Genomic DNA, 20234 nt, shown 5'->3' on the forward strand with positions numbered 1-20234 from the left:
ATCTATTAAAGACGAGTCATTTGGATGGAAAGGAAATTGATTAGAGCTTTAGTGCAAGCAACAATGGTGTCAAGCAATCTCATAATACCCTGTGCATACAATTAAAAATCAAAGTCGTATTATTATAAAATATTTAAAATATGTATCTTATTAGGCTTGAAATTTAACCAAAGACCCTTGGAAATATACAAACAAAGAATAAGATCCACTGTACAAGTACACATTACAAAACATAATAATGGTTTTTAATAAAAGAATACATAAAGGCTCTATATTAATATAAATTAAGTGACTTAACCAATAAGCAAATGATATCTTTATAAGGCTTAACAACAAGAACACTATTGTTGTGTAATGTAAATACTACAAATTTGACACTAGAAAATAAAACTCAGTTCACTATTACCCCCCACACACAATCCTGAGGGCAAATAAGTCCAATCCTTTCTATAACAAGTTAACAACCAAGTAAAATTCACATCCATTCTTATTATCTACAACATCAAACATCAACCATCTCACCTTCTTGTTCTATAACAATGATTGTAAATAAACCAATATCATCACATTACAACCTCGTGAATAATTCCATCATTCTTTCTTCACTGCACTGCTTGGCCTTTCCATTTTACACTAAAAACTAGAAGATAAAACACACTTCCAAAACCCTTGAAAAGAAAACAAGAACAGAAAGATAAAAACTTGAGAATTTCACAAAACTAATCACCGATTAGACTTAGAAACAGAAATAGAGGAATTCATCCATGTTTAATAAACATATTTTGTTTACCATTATTGCCTGCTTGAATCTGCAATGCGTTCGAGATTTCAAGGCTTCTCAATGCATTCGAAATTTGAAGGCTTCATAGTTCAACTTTCAAACGAAGGGGCAGAGGCTATTACCATGATTGTAAATAAACCAATATCATCACATTACAACCTCATGAATAATTCCATCATTCTTTCTTCACTGCATTGCTTGGCCTTTCCAGTTTACACTAAAAACTAGAAGATAAAACACACTTCCAAAACCCTTGAAAAGAAAACAAGAACAGAAAGATAAAAACTTGAGAATTTCACAAAACTAATCACCGATTAGACTTAGAAACAGAAATAGAGGAATTCATCCATGTTTAATAAACATATTTTGTTTACCATTATTGCCTGCTTGAATCTGCAATGCGTTCGAGATTTCAAGGCTTCTCAATGCGTTCGAAATTTGAAGGCTTCATAGTTCAACTTTCAAACGAAGGGGCAAAGGCTATTATGGTGTCTCCTCGATTTCCCAAACACGTGCAATTCCTTCGGTCTTCCAAAATTAATGTCATAGACTTGTAGCACATTTTCATTTGTCGCACTTCAAGTCGATGCGTTGAATGTTGGTGGCTTTACGCATCCTTCCCTAAGTTGGACTCACTTGGATGGATTAACATTTGGCCCATAATCAATATAAGACCACTAGACATGAATCAAACTGATGCCCCAGCCTTCTTGATGCCCTGGGTTGTGGCCCATCTCGCCCAGCCCTTGGGCCGGCCCTGATAAGGATTGTCCAAGTTAAAAGAAAATTTTATGGACCATTAACGTAGTTTAATCATTAAAATATGTTTTTTTATTTAAAAAATATGTTTACGTATAAAATGATATTACATTGCTATGATTTTAAAACATATTTTTACGTTTAATATAAAAATAAGTTTTTCTTTTTTCACATAGGAAAAAAAGTTTTTTTCACATTTTTTTATGTGAAATATGTTTTTTATATATTTAAAAAATAAGTTTTCATATAAAATATTATTACATTGTATAATCCGAAAATATACTTTTAAATACATAAAAAAAAACGTGATAACATATTATATAAAAACGTAATCCTAAAAAAACAACAAAAAAGTTTTTTGTATATGCAAGTATTAAGGTGTTGTTTGTTTTTTTAAAAAAAACACTTATGACCATTTATTGTTGCGCTACGCAGCACTTGGTCATTCACAGCTGTTTGTTTTTCAGAAGACTTCTAGCTTAAAAACGGTTGTGTGTGTACTGCGTGGCGCAACACTTGACCATCTACTTCAAACATTTTCACACCTTACTTTAACTTATTGCAGCAGTCTACAGTGGTTAAAAAACAAACAGATTTTTTATTATATATTGGAGTCGTTGGTCCTCCACTTCTACTACAGAGGGTTGCAGAAGTGGTCTGTAGACTTCAGACATTTTCGTTTCGGAAAAACAATCGGCACCTTAGTTGATTTAAAGCGAATATGCAAGTTTTTTTTTTACGTTTTCGTATAATATGTTATCACGTTAATGTTTTTCGTATAATATATTATCACGTTAACATTTTTACGTAAAAAATACTTGCATATTCGCTTTAAATCACCTAAAGACGTTAAGATAATGTAAAAGTATATTTTAAGATTATAATAACATAATAATCTATTATACAAAAATGTATTTTTTAAATACATAAAAAACATACTTCACATAAAATAAATATATATAAAAAACTTTTTTTTTTTACGTTTTTTTAGGATTACATTTTTGTATAATATGTGATTACGTTTTTTTATGTATTTAAAAATATATTTTCGGATTATAACAATGTAATAATATTTTATACGAAAACATATTTTTTAAGTATATAAGAAAACATATTTTACATAAAATAAATACGTAAAAAAACTTTTTTTCTATGTGAAAAAAAAACTTATTTTCATATGAAAACGTAAAAATACATTTTACGATCATAACAATGTAATAACATTTTATATGAAAACATATTTTTTAAATACTTAAAAAACATATTTTACATGAAATAAATACGTAAATTTTTTTTTTTTCAACATGAAAGAAAAAAAAAACTTATTTCTATATGAAAACGTAAAAACATGTTTTAGGATAATAGCAATGTCGTAACATATTATACAAAAACATATTTTTTAAAATACATAAAAATATATATTTTTTTACGTAAAACAAATACGTAAACAAAACAAATAATTTTTTTGTAATTTTTTTTACAATACGTTAAAAATCTATTTTATTTTATTAAAGAAAGTTTTTTTTTGTAAAAATATGTTTTTTAATTATTATTATTATTATTATTATTGTATTTACAATTTTAGATAACATTAGTTAGTTTTCAGAAATATAAAAAGTGTGGGTTAAGTGTTGTTGGCTAGAGCTTTGGTTGATTAAAGAGTAGGTTAGGAGGTACCAAGATCAAATTCTCTTATTCTTTTTTGTTCTAGCATTTATATTATTTAAAAATAAATTACAAAATGGTCCCTGTGGTTTACCAAATGTTATGAATTCAGTCTGTTTATACTTGAAAAGACTAGCATTTATATTATTTTAAAACAAATTACAAAATGGTTGTCCCTCTGGTTTACCAAATGATACGAATTCAGTCCATTTATACTTGAAAATACGAAAATGTCTTTACAAATTCAGTACCTAACAATTGGATACTAACAATGTTAGCAAAAATGGTAATCCATGCAAGTTTTGCTAACCACAATGACCATTTGCATAAAAAAAGTTAACATTGACTGACTTTGTTACTTTTGACAAACCAGAGAATCTTATTTGGTCAAGAAAAGTCATAAAGTGGAATTTGGCCAGTCAAAAGTAACCCTTAAAACATCATATACAGTAAGTTACAATAAGTTTATACCTTAATAAGCATTTAAACTAAAATGTTGAATTTTAAGAGGTATAACTCTTAAAACATCATATACAATAAGTTTATGCATTAAATCTTATTTGGTCAAGAAAAGTCATAAAGTCAAGGGGTGAGAATGGGTCATTCGATTGAATTTTTCTGAAAGCTCGCATAGAATGCATTTGACCAGATGAAGTCTGTTGAATCCGAGATCTTGGCAAATATACGTGGAATCTGGCCAGTCTCCCATATCAGGCTCCTTTCTGTGGAGCACTTGAACTTCATCTCCACACTCTTTCACCGCCTTCCTCAATCTCTCTTCTTCCCTCTAAGAGAAACCGTAAACGTCACCTTCAACAATCTATCCCCTTCAACTAGATTTAGGGGGTGTTTGACTTAGCTTTTCACAGCCAAAAATCCTTTTTGAAAAAGAAAAAAAAACAAAAGATGTTTCATAAACTAATTTTAAAAAACTACTTTTGAAGTTTTTATATAAAGAAAATCAACTTTTTAGAAAAGTCAGTAAATCTTTACTTTGTAACTTTACTTTGTAAATCTTTACTTTAGAAAAGTCAGTAAATCTTTACTTTGTAACTTTTGTAACTTTACTTTTGCCAAACACCCTCTTAAATACATCTTACCAATGTCATCGCACTGCCTTCTACCACCACTATCACCGTGAGAATATCTTCCAACCACCGACCCACCTCATTGCTACTACACCAACAGAAACCTTAGCCTCTACTTTGTTACTTTCTTTCTTTCCAGAACACCGTGCTCCGTCAGCACCATCCAACGCCAATCTTTTCCTCATTCACCATCAAACTTGGTATTGTTTGTCGTCAACTTCTAGATCTGAGAAAAATCGAAGGAGATACAGAGAAACGCATAGATGGGAAATATGAAGGCTGATGGAGGTCTGCAACCTGGATCAAGAAGGTGGGCTTTTTTATTAATGATAAAATGTGACGTTTTTTTTTACCTTTTCTTTTTCAGGTTTCTTTTGATATAATATAAAATCGGAAGAGTAGCAAGAAATGAAAATCTCGATTTAATTTGTTTTTAGACAAACCCCTCTTTATCAGATACTCCCAAAAGTAATTTTTATTTGTGATCATTTTTGCTGGATGTTGTCTTATGAAACATTACAAAAACATCATAAACATTTTCTAACTTGAAATTTTGCTTGTTTGAAAGATTTTTGCTTTTAGGGGTTTTACTGTTGATGCAAGTTATGGAAAGATTGCAATAAAAGTTATATTTTGTCTTAATTAACGTGCATATAACATATAAATTTGCTAAAGTTTATACTCATTATTGTTTAACATTTTGTTTCAGCAACCCAAATGACTATTAATGACCATTGAAATTGGTGAAGGACTAGAGAGGTGGAAGATCCTATTCTTTCAACATCATTCTCAACATTGTAAGGGCTATTAAGGATTCTCAATTCTGCCATGTTTAACATTTAGTTTTAGCAAACAAAACTATCTATCTTGTGTTTGTCAAAGATATGCATTATTTAGCTATTTTTTGATTTAAATGATTTACAAAAAATCATTTATTTCCGGAATTTATTTCATTTATGTGGTTATATAAAGTTTGTAGATGTTGTATATATGTATGTATTTGTGTATGTATCTATGTGTCTATCTATTTGTGTTTATATGTGTATCAGTTTATGTATAATAATAAATAAAATAATTTTTTCTCAGATTTGGAAGTGCTTGGAGAGGCATAGTAGATGTTGGCATGCCAAAGATCGTACTTGAGATGCTTGAAAGAAGGGTGCTTGAGAAGAATTACTTATTAAGGTATGTTAAAATGGTTTATGATCCTTATGTTTGTTTGAGTTCATTTCAACTATTTTTGAGTTTTTATGATCCTTTGTTTTTCATTTATATTGCTTAGTTATTCCAATGGTTTTCTTGGTCTTTAAATGAACACCATTTTTCCATGAAATTGCTCAATATCTAACCACATCGTGATATTATATAGTATCTTGTAGCAAAGTGAGCACATTCCATCTGAAGATACACTTTGAAAGGTTAAAAAAGAAATCGATACACATGCTCAAACATCATGTTCTATAATTTATGAAAATATATAAATCAGTAAACAACCAAATAGAGCCACGTCATTTGTTATATAGTTTCAGTTTTACATAATCTAAGTTATCTTATCTTTCACTGGTTGTTTCATTAGAAAATTTATATTATCTTATATAAATAGATTGCCCCGGCCCTAACTAAGAGTCAGAGGGGATGTCGGATGGTGTAAATTAAATTATGCTTCTTTTATCTTATTGAACATAAACCAAACCTTAAGGTAGTCCAAGAGCATAATTGGATGTAACAAGGAGCATGCATTCAATTCAATTGAGGTAGTTTCTTTTAGTTGTTTTACTAGGGACATTTACTTTCATTGTATTTCTGTTAGAAAGCTATTTGTTTCATCTATTATTATTCACACCATCTATTTTTGAAAAATGCAAGTACAAGTAATGCACTTTAATTTTATATTTTTTGAATTTACTTTTAAAAAGTTTAGTTTCTAATTTGGAACACCATACTTCTTGCATTAATTCTTTCCATTAAAACAAAAATAGTAATCTACTTACATTTTTGTTTTGTATTTCAAAATTATTGTTCATTGCTATTACTTGCGTGATAGCAACTTACATAATTTTAATGTATTTACCCATAAAAAGAAATAAGCTTTCCTTTGGAATTTTGGAACCATATGCCCTTTTACATACATTGACTATCCTTATTGTGGTTCAGATCCTTGTTAAAAGAATAACTCATGGATTTTCAAAATGTTATGAATTGGCTTGATCATGTAACTACCCTCATATAGACTATCTTTTTAAATGTATGATATAATCTTATCTTATATTTCCCTATTTCTCATAAATATTGTAATATTTTCAAATATACTTCCTACATGATTCACATAATCACATGACTATGGGTGACAAATTCAATCACTAAAAAATCATCCCTGTTGCCTATAATTGGTTTTGATTACAATTCTTGGCCAAATTAAGTAATTATATTTTAAATCTTTACATATTTATGGTTTCTTATTTAAAAATTGGCATTTACTTTTGTTTAAACTATGAAGCTTTTAAACTATGAAGCTTATAAATTATATAGTGTAAATGTTTTTTATTTGTTAATTTATTTATGTTTTTGAGACGTTGATTTTTTTGATGATTTTCAGGAGAATAAGCTTCGGCTAAAATTTGGAATACACTTAAAATAAAGTTGGATATTTTGTTCCAAACTAATTTGTTTTTTTTCCATGCCCACGACATAAATTTTCTAAAAGGATATTACTTCATAGTAACATTTAAAGAGAAACATATTATAAACTAGCTGGATGCCCATGCTCCGCATGGGACGGAAGGATGTCGGATTTTTTGACTACACGACAGACAAACTAAATGCCGTATGTAGAATTTGTTCGATGGGTAATAGGTTGGAACTGATTACATTTTTAGGACATAATCAATGCGATGGTTCGATGTGCAAATATATTATTTAGTTTTTATTACTTTACAAATTATGTCAAAATGTTTAATTAGTGTTGCGTCATCATAAGAAAAGACAACTCATTTGAATAATTATACCCAAACAAGAAAAGACAACTCATTTGAATAATTATACCCAAACGAATTTATTGTTCAAAACAACAAAAGAGTAAGCAACACTCAAATATTATAAAATGGCTTGATAAACATCTCACCCTTTCTAACTTCTATTTAAATCTGTCACTTATAAAGTCTAATAAACTTATTTAGTTTCAAACATAAGATATTGACATGCCATTACCACTCTCTATGTTTATAGGAATCATATATATTTTTAATGATTGGGCTATAATTAATCAGTTATAAACACAAACCTGCCATTTCCTCTATTGTTGCCCTCTGTAGTTTCACATGTTTACATATAAATACCTTCAGATAACAAACAATCATTCACTAAATGGAAAATTACAAAGAAAAAAATATGAGACTATCCCATTGGAACTTTTTGCAACCGGTTGCTCATTAAAAAACAATAAAGCTACCATTAAATTATTAATACAAAGCATACATAACAACCCATTAGATGTTAGTATCTTTAATCAAAAATAGAAGTTACATATGATCACTTGCAGAAACGTGCCAACTGAATTTTGATAGTTGCTACTTGATGTTGATGATATTAAAAATACTAATGATGAAGCTACTAAGTTTATAAATATCAGCAAAATTATTGTCATTACCACATATGAAACTATGGCTAATAAACCTACACTTAGCTATATACTTGTTAGTATTTACCAATTACCATTTGTAGTTCTATCTTTCACCCAACACCCAACATATCACCTGTTTTCAAAAAAAAAAAAAATTTAAAAATAAAAAAAAATCCCAACATATGACCTGTACATGAAATCGTTTCTTAGAGCCTTAAGCCAAGTTGGAGCTCCAAATTAATTTCAAATGGTGTAAACATCTTTAAGGTAATATTAATCAAAATTCATATAAGTAATATTTATTATGAGAAAACTGAATTAACTATAACCATCCTATAAAGAAACAAAAGTGGTCCTAATTTCCAGTAAAAGGGTAAATGTATGTAATTTATAGCAACATACTATTTTATACATAGAAACACATATGGTTTCAGATACTATTTACTGCGGAGGTAATGGAAGAGCTGAGTGGTTTTGGGTCTAATCAAAGGAAGTGATACGATTACATTAGAGGTTGTATACATTTTGTTGGCAAACTACCGGACAATTGATGGAGGTTCAAATTAAACCAACCCTAATCCAAATTAATAGAATTAGCAGCAACATACTCAAAAATTAAAATCAAATAAGCAAGAAACATCAATAACCAAAACTGTTATTGAACAACTTAAAACTTAAATTACACAACTTAAAAAAGGAAAAAGAAAAAATGGTTAGGTTTTACCTGAGAAGCTTTCGACTGGGAAAGACGGGTTGAATCACCATAACCTGAGTAAGTTGAACCAAGGAGCTCCCATTGTTGGCACCTGTTATTGCACTTATGTAGTAGTTATTCTCGCATTTTTCGATAATATAATCCTTCAATAACACACACAAAAAAAAAAAAAAAAAAAAAAAAAAAAAAAAAAAAAAAAAACTTAGTTTATAAAAAAAACTTGGTAAATAAAAGAGAGAAGACCCAAAAACAAAGAATGGATCATGAACCTTGTTAACAAACATAAAGCAGAGTTCACAAACTTGATGGGTGAATCCAGTTCCTGCATCCATGATAAGAGCACATAAGGCATGGCAAGAAGCCACACTGTTGATGAATAATCCATCTTCATTTCCTTTTTGAATATGTCCATGAAGTCTCACATCTACCACATTGTAATGATACCTACAACACAACAAATTTGTCAAAAAAAATTATGTTCTTACCTCTGTTTCATTGGGCGACCTGCATTGTAAACACTTATCCACTGAGTAGCACGCATTCCCATGTCTTATATTTTGACAGAGAATGTTCAAGCAAATCAGATAAAACATTCAAGGCCTAATCTTTTTTTAATCAAACAAAAATGGTAGCTCTAAAAGTTTCAAAGTATTGACTTTTTTTTGCTAAACGGATGAAAGATTAGACAATTCCATAGGAAAAAACAATTTTCTATATTGAAAAAAACGGGATCAACGCATTCAACAACATAAACTGTTGTTCACCAAACAAATGTTATGAAGTAATAACAAAGAACATTGAAAATTTCTGGTCTAAAGAAAAGATTTTCTCTTGAAAATGTAAAAAATAATGAAAAGGACAACAACAATATTAGAGATTAAAAGATGAGCGTAACCTTGGCCGTCGATGCACCCTTGTCCAGCACTCCCTCCGCTTCCATATGACCCATCATCGGTGGTCTGCCACACAGACTGCCATCCTTGCTCTTCCAGATCCTTCGATTACTTCCTCCGGTCACTGCCTGCCACCAGCAGATTCACCAGCTCACGAAGCCGATCGTTTTCCGGGTACCAATCAATGAAATCGGTGGAGTTTAAGCGGGGAAGGTAAGATAATGGCGGTGGAGAAGAAAGATACAGAAGGATTAACAGATGAGGGTACCCTTGGTCGTCGATGCCCCCTAGTCCAGCACTCCCTCCGCTTCCATATGACCCATCATCGGTGGTCCGCCACACAGACTGCCATGCTTGCTCTTCCAGATCCTTCGATTGCTTCCTCCGGTCACTGCCTACCACCAACAGATTCACCAGCTCACAAAGTCGATCGTTTTTTGAGTACCAATCAATGAAGCCAGTGTTGAAGTAGGAGAGGCGGAGGTCAGCAGCTCTGCTTGAGGTGGCAGCAGGAGAGGTGTGATGGAAGCGGCGGTTTTAGATGACGGAGGAAAACTACGATGCTGATGGTGATTCTCACAGATATTTTCTCCAATGTTTTGTTCGAGTGGTTGGAGAGGAATGGATCGAGGTAGGAGTTTTCTGTGGAGAGAATCACGTGGAAGGAAGAATGTGGAAGATCGTAGTTTCCTCTATGAAGCGGTGGAAAATAGATGTCTTTGTGGGGTTTTCTGGATGAGAAGAAAGGGGACAGAACACGTATGACTTCCTGAAAGAAGCGGTGATCACACCTGGAATACACACCGACCAGGAAATCCAATCTCTATTTGTTTAGATAGGCGGTGGAAAGAACACGTATCCACCAAAATAAACAAAGTGGCTGTAACACCCAAAGTTTTGAAGGCCAAGAAAGGAAAGAAAACCCTAAGTTTAGGGGTCGACTCGGCGAGTCCAAAGGGGGACTCGGCGAGTCCGAGCGGGATCCGGTTTGAGGAGTAAGTGACCGACTCGGCGAGTCTGGTCTGTGCGTGGAAAACCCTAAATTTGGGACTTGGAGCCTATATAAACGTCTTAATCTTCTTCCTAGGGTTCCCTTACTGCCTCTTCAGCCCTGGATACCAAACCCTAGACGTCATAACCTTTGATTGAGCCATTTGTTGCCTTGGAAGGTGCATTAAAGCTTGGAGAAGGAAGAAGGAACTTGGAGGAGCAAGAAGGGACTATAGATCTGGAGTTTGTGGAGCCTTTTGGAAATATTGAAGGTAATAAGTCGTCCCTCTCTCCTTTAGGTCTTCCATGGTTGTGAGATTTGGGGATTTTAAGCCATGGTTTGACACCCATTTGAGTTAGAAGCCGGATCTGGAGTTGCTACTTCAGATCCAAGTGTGTTATGGGCTTGAGAAGCATAAAGTATCAGCCCTTGAGTCAATGTTGAAGCCCCTTGGCCTTAAACCCTAGTTTATGGTGTGTTTTGCTTAGATCTCCTTCTCTACACGTAAAGTTTGCAACTTTACATGAGGAATAGGCTTGGGAAGGGTAGATCTACAGATTTGAGTCCCTGCATGACTCAAAAGTCCTCTGCATGTATGAAGGATCGGATGGACTCGGCGAGTCCTTTGAGTGGACTCGGCGAGTAGCTTAAAGATGAGGAGGAACTCGACGAGTGGGATGAACAGCTCGTCGAGTCGGATGAAGTTGGGCATGAACTCGGCGAGTTGGAAGAACAACTCGGCGAGTTGGATGAAGATTGTCTTGGACTCGGTGAGTCAAGTCGTGAAACCCCAAACCCTTCGTGTTTAGACTCGAATCAGTGAGTCGATTAGAGACTCGGTGAGTTGGACAGGTCAGGACTCGGAAATCGGTAGACTCGGTGAGTCATGGACTGACTCGGCGAGTAGAGTCGCGAGTGGAAGGACTCTGGACTTATGAACTCGGCGAGTCAGTAGGGTGACTCGACGAGTAGGGTTGACCTGGAAGGTTGACTTTGACCAGGACTTTGACTTCAACCTGAGTTGACTTAGATAGACTAAGTGTTGCATTGATATTGGTAGCTCGGGGAGCTAGTGGAGCGGGAGTTCAGAGAGTTGTCGGTCAGTAGCCGGAGGATTATCAGCAGAGCTCAGCAGCGCGAGGTGAGTCTCCTCACTGTTTGTATGGGACTAAGGCACCAATGCCGACCCATTTAGAATATGCATGAAAGACCAGGGAGTGGCCCCTGGCACACAATATGTTATTATGGATGACAGGAAGACCCGGGGGTTAGCCCTAGGCAACATGTATGAAAGACCAGGAGGTGGCTCCTGGCGCATTGTATGCTATTATATATGAAAGACCAGGAGGTGGCTTCTGGCACACTGTATGCTGTTTAGCTAAGTAGAGTAGTATGTACGGTTTTCTTTGTGATACTTGCATAAAAGACCAGGGGTGGCCCTTGGCATAATGGCAAGACTATGTTTGGCACATAACACCTTATTTGATTATGGATAAGTCGGTTATGTATAGCTCTTGGCTATGAATGGTTTGTATGGTATGAGGTATCTGGGGAACTCACTAAGTTTCGTGCTTACGGCTTTCAGTTTTGGTTTCAGGTACTTCCGGTAGCGGATGATGGAGCTCGGGATGATCGCATGGCACACACCATAGATTAGTCAGCCTGGGAATGTTTTACTCTGATAATGAACATGTGTTTTGAAAACTAATACTCTGTTTATGTTTTGAAATGATGATTTTACTTTAAGTGATACTTTATTAAAAGAAATTTTTAATCTTGAATTTTGGGACGTTACAAGTTGGTATCAGAGCCTTGGTTTGAGGGATTCGGACATGCTCTCGAGCATGTCTGAACTCAAACTGAGGGATTGGTATAAGAGTTTTCAAAATGAAAAGACAGTTTTGTAAAAGAGAGTTTGAGGGGGAAAACGGTTTTAGAAAAGCAAAAAAAAAAAAAAAAAAAAAACAAAAAAAACAAAAAAAAAGAGAATTCAAAAAGAAAAGAACTTTGAAAAGAGAAAAGAGGTGTGGTGCATGCAATCAGCCGAGCTCAAGTAAGTACCCCAAAATACCCATACAAGTCTATGTTTTGATTATCAGTTAATAGAACAGCATGCTAGAATAGGACTAAGGATCTAGGGATGATGCCTTATGTGCCTGTTATTTGTGCTTTTGAGCTGCATAGTAGTGCTGATTAGACAGTAGTAGGATAGCCTGTTTAGGTTATGCCTGAGTTATGAGTTTGTGTTGCATGCTAGTTCAGATTTTTGCTATATGTGTATGATTGCTTGAGTATGTTGTGGTTAGATTTTCCCCTTGTCTGAATGTTGTTTGCTTTGTGCATTGTGGGATTTTGAGTGATGGGAGTTAGCCATTAAGTGGATACGCCACGTCATATGTGATCAGGGTTGAATAATCTCAGAGTGCTGGACTTGGCCCTATTGCGCAGCTCTCGTTTGAGTCTAACCGTTGTAGGGACGAGTCTTTTACTCGAAGGATTATTTGAGCCTCGTCACATGTGATGGTATCCAGGTGATGGCTAATTGGCATCGCGAGGAAGCCTTCAGCAGCTGAGGACTGGTTTGAGTTGAGTCAGAGGTTTCCCTAGGGTCAGCCTAGGATGAGGTAGTGCTGGAAGCAGAAGTAGTAGAAAGGGACCTGGTGGAGTCAAAGCAATTCCTGAGGAAAGTACGGATAGATGTGGAAGGTATTATGGGCCCGTACTACTGAAAGCAGAGGATCCGTACTCGATTCGGGAAGGGCTGAGACAAGACCGGGAACCTGGTAGTGCGTGTGTTTGGCCTCGCAGCAGTGATCAATATTCTAATAGTGGTTGTGTTATATTTTCAGCATGGTGACGTTGCGAGAGAGACCAGTGGGCGGTTCAGGATCAGGTTCGGGCGCGGGATCCGAACCAGTTGATGATGGGTTGCGCGAGTTCATTGCATCTGAGATTACGAGAGGCATCCTTGAGGCGACCCCGGTCATTTTCGGGTCGATCAAGGAGGGGATCATTGAGCTGATGGGGGATCGCCTCCGAGCTTTCAGGAGTGATTTGGCGTATGGCCAGGCAAGTACGCGCACGCTGTCCTTCAAGGACTTCAGAGGGTGTGGTGCGCTGGATTTTCACGGTGTGAAAAACCCCATTGCTGCCAGGAGGTGGATCGCAGACATTGAGTCTACACAGTTGACGAGCTTCTGCCCGGATGGGTCGAAGGTCCGCTTTGCGGCGGCATGTTTGAGAGACAGAGCTAGAGATTGGTGGGAGTCAGTTGGAGACTCATTGGGAGCCTCGGTCATCGAGGCTATGACCTGGTCAGACTTCGTGACCAGGTTTAGGGCGGAGTTTGCGCCGGCAGTGGAGCTTCAGCAGCTGGCCAGAGAATTCCTAGACATGAGACAGACGACAGAGTCGGTGGCGGAGATTACTGCCAAGTTTCGGGAGAGGGCCCTATTAGTTCCTCAGTATGCAGGGGATGATGAGATGCAGAGGACTCGCTATCATGACATGTTGAGAGCGGAGATTCGGGAGCATGTCAGCTTCTCGGCATGCCCGACCCTGGACTCTATGATTGCCAGAGCTAGGGAGAGGGAAATTGATCTGGAGCACATTGCGAAGAGGAAGTCAGATCAGACATTCACATTGTAGGGTCCCGGGAAGAGACCCAAGACTTCAGATCAGCGATTAGTGGGTCGGCAGGGCCGAAGTCAGTGCAGCACGTGCGGGAAACTGCACGAGGGAGTGTGTCGTTCCAGGGGTTGCGGCTGCTACAAATGTGGCAGTGATGGTCACGTCAACAGGGACTGCCCACGGGGGGCAAGCCCATTATGTTTTCACTGCAATCAGGTGGGCCACAAGAGGACCGACTACCCGATGATGAGGGGAGGAGCAGGGAGTGCGCTTGCCCCAACGACTATGAGGATTACAGATGGGCGAGAGGGTAGTGCCATGCAGTGACAGATGCGGAAGATCTGGATTACAGGAAGAAATGTTGCATGTACGTATCTATGGCTATTTTCATTCCTAGGTGAATTAGGGAAGTTTTTACCCTGGACTCAGGCGATTTTATGTATGATTTGTCTCTCTGCTTGTATGTGGATTGTATTTTGGAATTGTCATATGCCAATTGCATACCAGGAGCTATTAGTAGCTAGTGTAGGTCATCTTTCACTTCGGGTTCGAAGTGTTCAGTATCATCTCGGTTACGGTTGAAAATGGTTCGGGAAGTGGTCAGCCACCATCATCGGGGTATGATGGTTCTAATCTGGGCGTTCGGGATGGCCTTCGGAAGCATCAAGGAAAGTGGCTTATCACCAAGGAGTTTGTGCCCAGTTATTCAGACTATAAGGACAGTAGTTAGAGCTTAGGGGATTTTTTTAGCATCAGGGATGCAGGAGGTGTTCATCTAGTATTCGGTAATCATACGGTAGTTGGAGTGGGCTAGAGACGGATCGCTAGCAGGGATAGGGCGATGGTGGTTATCATGCCTATCGAGTAAGGAAGGAAGGAATGGAAATCTTCGGGTTTTCGCAGGCAGTAAGGACTTAGCTGAGGCTAAGTGGGGGAGAAACAATCAGGTTATGGGGGTAGGAGGGGGTTTTGAAACTAGGTTAAGTTTCGCTCTCCTGTTAGGAAGAAAGACGGCTCAGGTGACTGTATGATTGGAGGATAGTGTAAGATGGGAGTTGGGAAAACTTGCCAATTGTGAGACCTCATTCTCGAAATTTCTGGTCCTGGATTACATAGGAATCGGTTGGGAGCTCCATTTGGGACATGAGTACCACTTGGGAGTACTCGATTGTGCTGTATGATCAACTGTGGGTTAGTCGTAGCACCCACTAGCAGCTAGTCGGTGGGGAAAGGTGTTGTCAGACTACCGGATGGTCGTAGCATTCACCAGTGGCTAACTAGTAAGAGAAGTGTGGTAAGACTGCGGTGTGGCCCGTAGCATCAGATTAGCAAGACTGCGGTGCGGCCCGCGGCAATCGTATGGGAGTATGGTTAGGCTACGGTATGGCCCGTAGCACTGGTTTAGTAAGACTGAGGTGTGGCCCGTAGCATTAGATTAGTAAGACTGCGGTGTGGCCCGTAGCATTAGATTAGTAAGACTGCGGTGTGGCCCGTAGCATCAGATTAGCAAGACTGCGGTGTGGCCTGCAACAATCGTGTATGATTATGGTTAGGCTACGGTGTGGCTCGTAGCACTGGTTTAGCAAGACTGTGGGGCGGCCCGTAGCTTTGGTTGGCTGGCAGCGTAGAAGTGTTGTAAGACTACGGGATGGTCCGCAGCAATCATCGGTCCTTATTCGTTAGAGCGAATGTATCAGGTGTATGATTTAGTGGCAGAGTGGATCGAGCGGTTATTGGTGAAGTTTCTTCGAAAGTCGCTGGGAGCGACTAGGAGTTGAGTTGGGGCTAGCGACCGGTGGGAGCCGGTAATCCAGATATTGGTAGATTGGTAGGGACCAGGGTGGTCTCAGTTCATCCGGAAGGCAGATAAGGAATAGCAGAAATTTCCAGCCAGTAGCAGTGCTGGTAAGCAGTCTATGGTGAAATTCAGATAGTTCGTCGTGGGGTGCTCGACACCAATTATAATAGAAAGAATGCCCAGTGGATACAGGCGATAATGACCTGTACTGGAAGTAGCGGGAGTAATGGATTTGGTGAAGATAGGATCCTCACAATGGCAGGGGAGATAGTTGTTTTGGGGAATCGCATGAGGAAAGAAGGGGTGAATCCCCTATGGGTTCAGTTGCAGTACTCGGAGAGTACCAGAAGGTTGTCGGCTGAGTGAGTTGTGTTTCCAGAATGATCAGGGTCAGAGTTGACCCGAAATGATTATCCGCAGGGTTTTGCGTTAGTCAGAATGACCGGGTGGAAGACCAGCGAAGGTAGGCAGTTGGTGTTGGGATAATTGGTGAGTATTGAAAGCAGATTGCAGGCGGTGGGCCATGAAAAACTTCGAGGACGAAGTTTAATTTAAGTGGGGGAGAGTTGTAACACCCAAAGTTTTGAAGGCCAAGAAAGGAAAGAAAACCCTAAGTTTAGGGGTCGACTCGACGAGTCCAAAGGGGGACTCGGCGAGTCCGAGCGGGATCCGAGTCGAGGAGTAAGTGACCGACTCGGCGAGTAGGCCAAGGTGACTCGGCGAGTCTGGTCTGTGCGTGGAAAACCCTAAATTTGGGACTTGGAGCCTATATAAACGTCTTAATCTTCTTCCTAGGGTTCCCTTATGCCTCTTCAACCCTGGATACCAAACCCTAGTCGTCATAACCTTTGATTGAGCCATTTGTTGCCTTGGAAGGTGCATTAAAGCTTGGAGAAGGAAGAAGGAACTTGGAGGAGCAAGAAGGGACTATAGATCTGGAGTTTGTGGAGCCTTTCTGAGATATTGAAGGTAATAAGTCGTCCCTCTTTCCTTTAGGTCTTCCATGGTTGTGAGATTTGGGGATTTTAAGCCATGGTTTGACACCCATTTGAGTTAGAATCCGGATCTGCAGTTGCTACTTCAGATCCAAGTGTGTTATGGGCTTGAGAAGCATAAAGTATCAGCCCTTGAGTCAATGTTGAAGCCCCTTGGCCTTAAACCCTAGTTTATGGTGTGTTTTGCTTAGATCTCCTTCTCTACACGTAAAGTTTGCAACTTTACATGAGGAATAGGCTTGGGAAGGGTAGATCTACAGATTTGAGTCCCTGCATGACTCAAAAGTCCTCTGCATGTATGAAGGATCGGATGGACTCGACGAGTCCTTTGAGTGGACTCGGCGAGTAGCTTGAAGATGAGGAGGAACTCGACGAGTGGGATGAACAGCTCGTCGAGTCGGATGAAGTTGGGCATGAACTCGGCGAGTTGGAAGAACAACTCGGCGAGTTGGATGAAGATTGTCTTGGACTCGGCGAGTCTGTTCTTGGACTCGATGAGTCAAGTCGCGAAACCCCAAACCCTTCGTGTTTAGACTCGAATCAGTGAGTCGATTAGAGACTCGGTGAGTTGGACAGGTCAGGACTCGGAAATCGGTAGACTCGGTGAGTCATGGACTGACTCGGCGAGTAGAGTCGCGAGTGGAAGGACTCTGGACTTATGAACTCGACGAGTCAGTAGGGTGACTCGACGAGTAGGGTTGACCTGGAAGGTTGACTTTGACCAGGACTTTGACTTCAACCTGAGTTGACTTAGATAGACTAAGTGTTGCATTGATATTGGTAGCTTGGGGAGCTAGTGGAGCGGGAGTTCAGAGAGTTGTCGGTCAGTAACCGGAGGATTATCAGCAGAGTTCAGCAGCGCGAGGTGAGTCTCCTCAATGTTTGTATGAGACTAAGGCACCAATGCCGGCTCATTTAGAATATGCATGAAAGACCTGGGAGTGTCCCCTGGCACACAATATGTTATTATGGATGACAGGAAGACCCGGGGGTTAGCCCTAGGCAACATGTATGAAAGACCAGGAGGTGGCTCCTGGCGCATTGTATGCTATTATATATGAAAGACCAGGAGGTGGCTTCTGGCACACTGTATGTTGTTTAGCTAAGTAGAGTAGTATGTACGGTTTTATTTGTGATACTTGCATAAAGGACCAGGGGGTGGCCCTTGGCACTTGTCTGTAAGACCCAGGGAGCGGCCCAGGCTTGACCAGGAAGACCACGCGCGGCCCGTGGCATAATGGCAAGAGTATGTTTGGCACATAGCACCTTATTTGATTCTGGATAAGTCGGTTATGTATAGCTCTTGGCTATGAATGGTTTGTATGGTATGAGGCATCTGGGAAACTCACTAAGCTTCGTGCTTACGGCTTTCAGTTTTGGTTTCAGGTACTTTCGGTAGCGGATGATGGAGCTCGGGATGATCGCATGGCACACACCATAGATTAGTCAGCCTGGGAATGTTTTACTCTGATAATGAACATGTGTTTTGAAAACTAATACTCTGTTTATGTTTTGAATTGATGATTTTACTTTAAGTGATACTTTATTAAAAGAAATTTTTAATCTTGAATTTTGGGACGTTACAGTGGCAAATATGACCTCTAAAAGAGCTAAGCAAAGAGAATTTTAACGCCCCAGAATTGTATCCACACATATAAATAAAGGACCAATATTGCCAAATATGTAGGAAGTTAACTGTAGCTAAGCAAAGAGAATTTTAACATATAGTATAATTTATAATACTGGAAGTTATATAGATAACTGTGTTAGTTTTTTGTATTTAAAGACTGAAACATAATAACGTTGTAATGTATATAATAAAAAAACGTTTAATTTACAATATGACCGTTACGAATGGTATTTATGAATTTAATATTTAATATTTAATATAGTCGGAAAGTATCAACACCCAAACAGATAAGCTATACAAATAACATGATGTCTGGTCCGCCTCACCGGGCCTTCAGCCTGTCTGAACCGCTCCTGAGTCTTCGGTATGACTAGACCGCCTCGCAGGGCCTACAGCGTATCCGGACCGCAATAGTTTATTTTATTTACTTTTTTTTTTAGTTTATTTTAGTTTATTTCATCCTAATTTAGATAATTTCCATGCATATTTTCCTTTTTGATATTTTATGACTATTTTGGGTACTTTCGAATTTTGTGAGCATAATTGCAGGTTTTCGGGTCTAGCAGAGCGGGAGTGTCGGGACGTATGGAAAGCGATGGGAATTGGTAGACAACAAGGATCTTAGGCTTGATGGGTGGTGGAGATGATGCATGGATCAAGCTTGATTATTTGAAGGCTTTAAGAGAGATAAACTTTAAATTTGTAAGATGCGGGAGTATATTCAAGCGTGTGTAGATTATTAACCGAGCGAGTTTGGATCATTTGGTGAATCCAAATTGGGTTTAAATTGAAGAAAACTTGAAGAAAATGGGCTAGGAGCTGATTAGACTCGAATTGGGCTAAGTGGGCTAAGCTATGGAGGCCTAAACCTCAAAGATGCTACATCCAGGGACCCCCCCCCCCCCCCCTTTCAACAGCACGCGGGTCGCGCAACCTCCTGCAGGGGCAATTCTGGAAATTCTTTTTTTGAGCTATATGGGGAAGGTTGGTGTGCCACTTTTGCACACTCTTGGACATCCGATTTTTGAGCATTCTCTATGGAGTTTTAGAGACTTTTGAAGGCCAAGAACACCTCAAGAACATCATCTTTTCACCTCTTGATTCTTTTTAAATGTTTGGTACAATTTTCTCTAACTTTGTTTTCTTGAGTTTAGCCATGCTTGGCTAGACAAATCTTGGTTGAATTTGGTGAAATCCTTTGAATATGTGTTGAATGTTGAAGATTCCATGAACTTGTGTTTGAATCTTTATGAAAGTGTTTTGTGTTTTAACATCTTATCACTACTTGTATGTTTTATTCATGAGTTTAAATGTGTTTGTGGTGATTAGTTGGCTAATTTCTTAATTAAGTAAAAGATCTTCAAATTAGCAAGCAACAAGTGATTTTTGTGTTAGTTTTGCTTCACACAATCATAAAAACATTTCCTCCAACATGGTAGTGGAAGCATTTGACTCCTCTTGGATAAGGTGACTTTTTGGTTCTTAATGCTAGTTAACTTTCACTAATTACATGCTTAATGGAAATTGTGACTTTGACTAAGGAAATTGTTATGAGCTTCTCTAACCATTTTAAGTTTTTAACAACTAAGAAAAGTCTAGGTAATCTCAAGCTTCTTGGGTTACTATAGCCAAATTAAGGATTTAAAACAAGTATTGCACAATTGGATTCT

General features: G+C 38.1%; 1 protein-coding gene across 4 annotated transcripts; it reads left to right on the top strand.

The window, feature by feature from the left end:
* Positions 1-4290: 4290 nt before the first annotated feature.
* LOC111883756 (uncharacterized) lies at positions 4291-19842 on the top strand. Of its 4 annotated transcripts, XM_052765943.1 has the most exons (5): positions 4291-4603; positions 5003-5090; positions 5380-5478; positions 13361-14508; positions 18321-19842. In XM_052765943.1, exons 3-4 carry the CDS (start codon positions 5417-5419, stop codon positions 14157-14159), a joined length of 861 nt encoding a protein of 286 aa, XP_052621903.1. In that variant the 5' UTR covers positions 4291-4603; positions 5003-5090; positions 5380-5416; the 3' UTR covers positions 14160-14508; positions 18321-19842. The 4 variants fall into 4 exon arrangements, 1 of the variants encoding a protein (XP_052621903.1); XR_008225254.1 differs by having other exon boundaries at positions 4297-4603; positions 12109-19842; XR_008225255.1 differs by lacking the exon at positions 13361-14508 and having other exon boundaries at positions 4297-4603.
* Positions 19843-20234: the final 392 nt, after the last annotated feature.

Source organism: Lactuca sativa, chromosome 7 (assembly GCF_002870075.4).
Source record: "Lactuca sativa cultivar Salinas chromosome 7, Lsat_Salinas_v11, whole genome shotgun sequence".
Classification (NCBI taxonomy): Eukaryota; Viridiplantae; Streptophyta; class Magnoliopsida; order Asterales; family Asteraceae; genus Lactuca; species Lactuca sativa.

Excerpts from the sequence above, each read along its gene's own strand:
- LOC111883756 (XM_052765943.1), top strand. The coding sequence starts at position 5,417 with ATGCCAAAGATCGTACTTGAGATGCTTGAAAGAAGGGTGCTTGAGAAG. Across the intron at positions 5,479-13,360 it reads GAGAAGAATTACTTATTAAG|CATGGTGACGTTGCGAGAGA; the intron begins GTATGTTAAAAT and ends TTATATTTTCAG.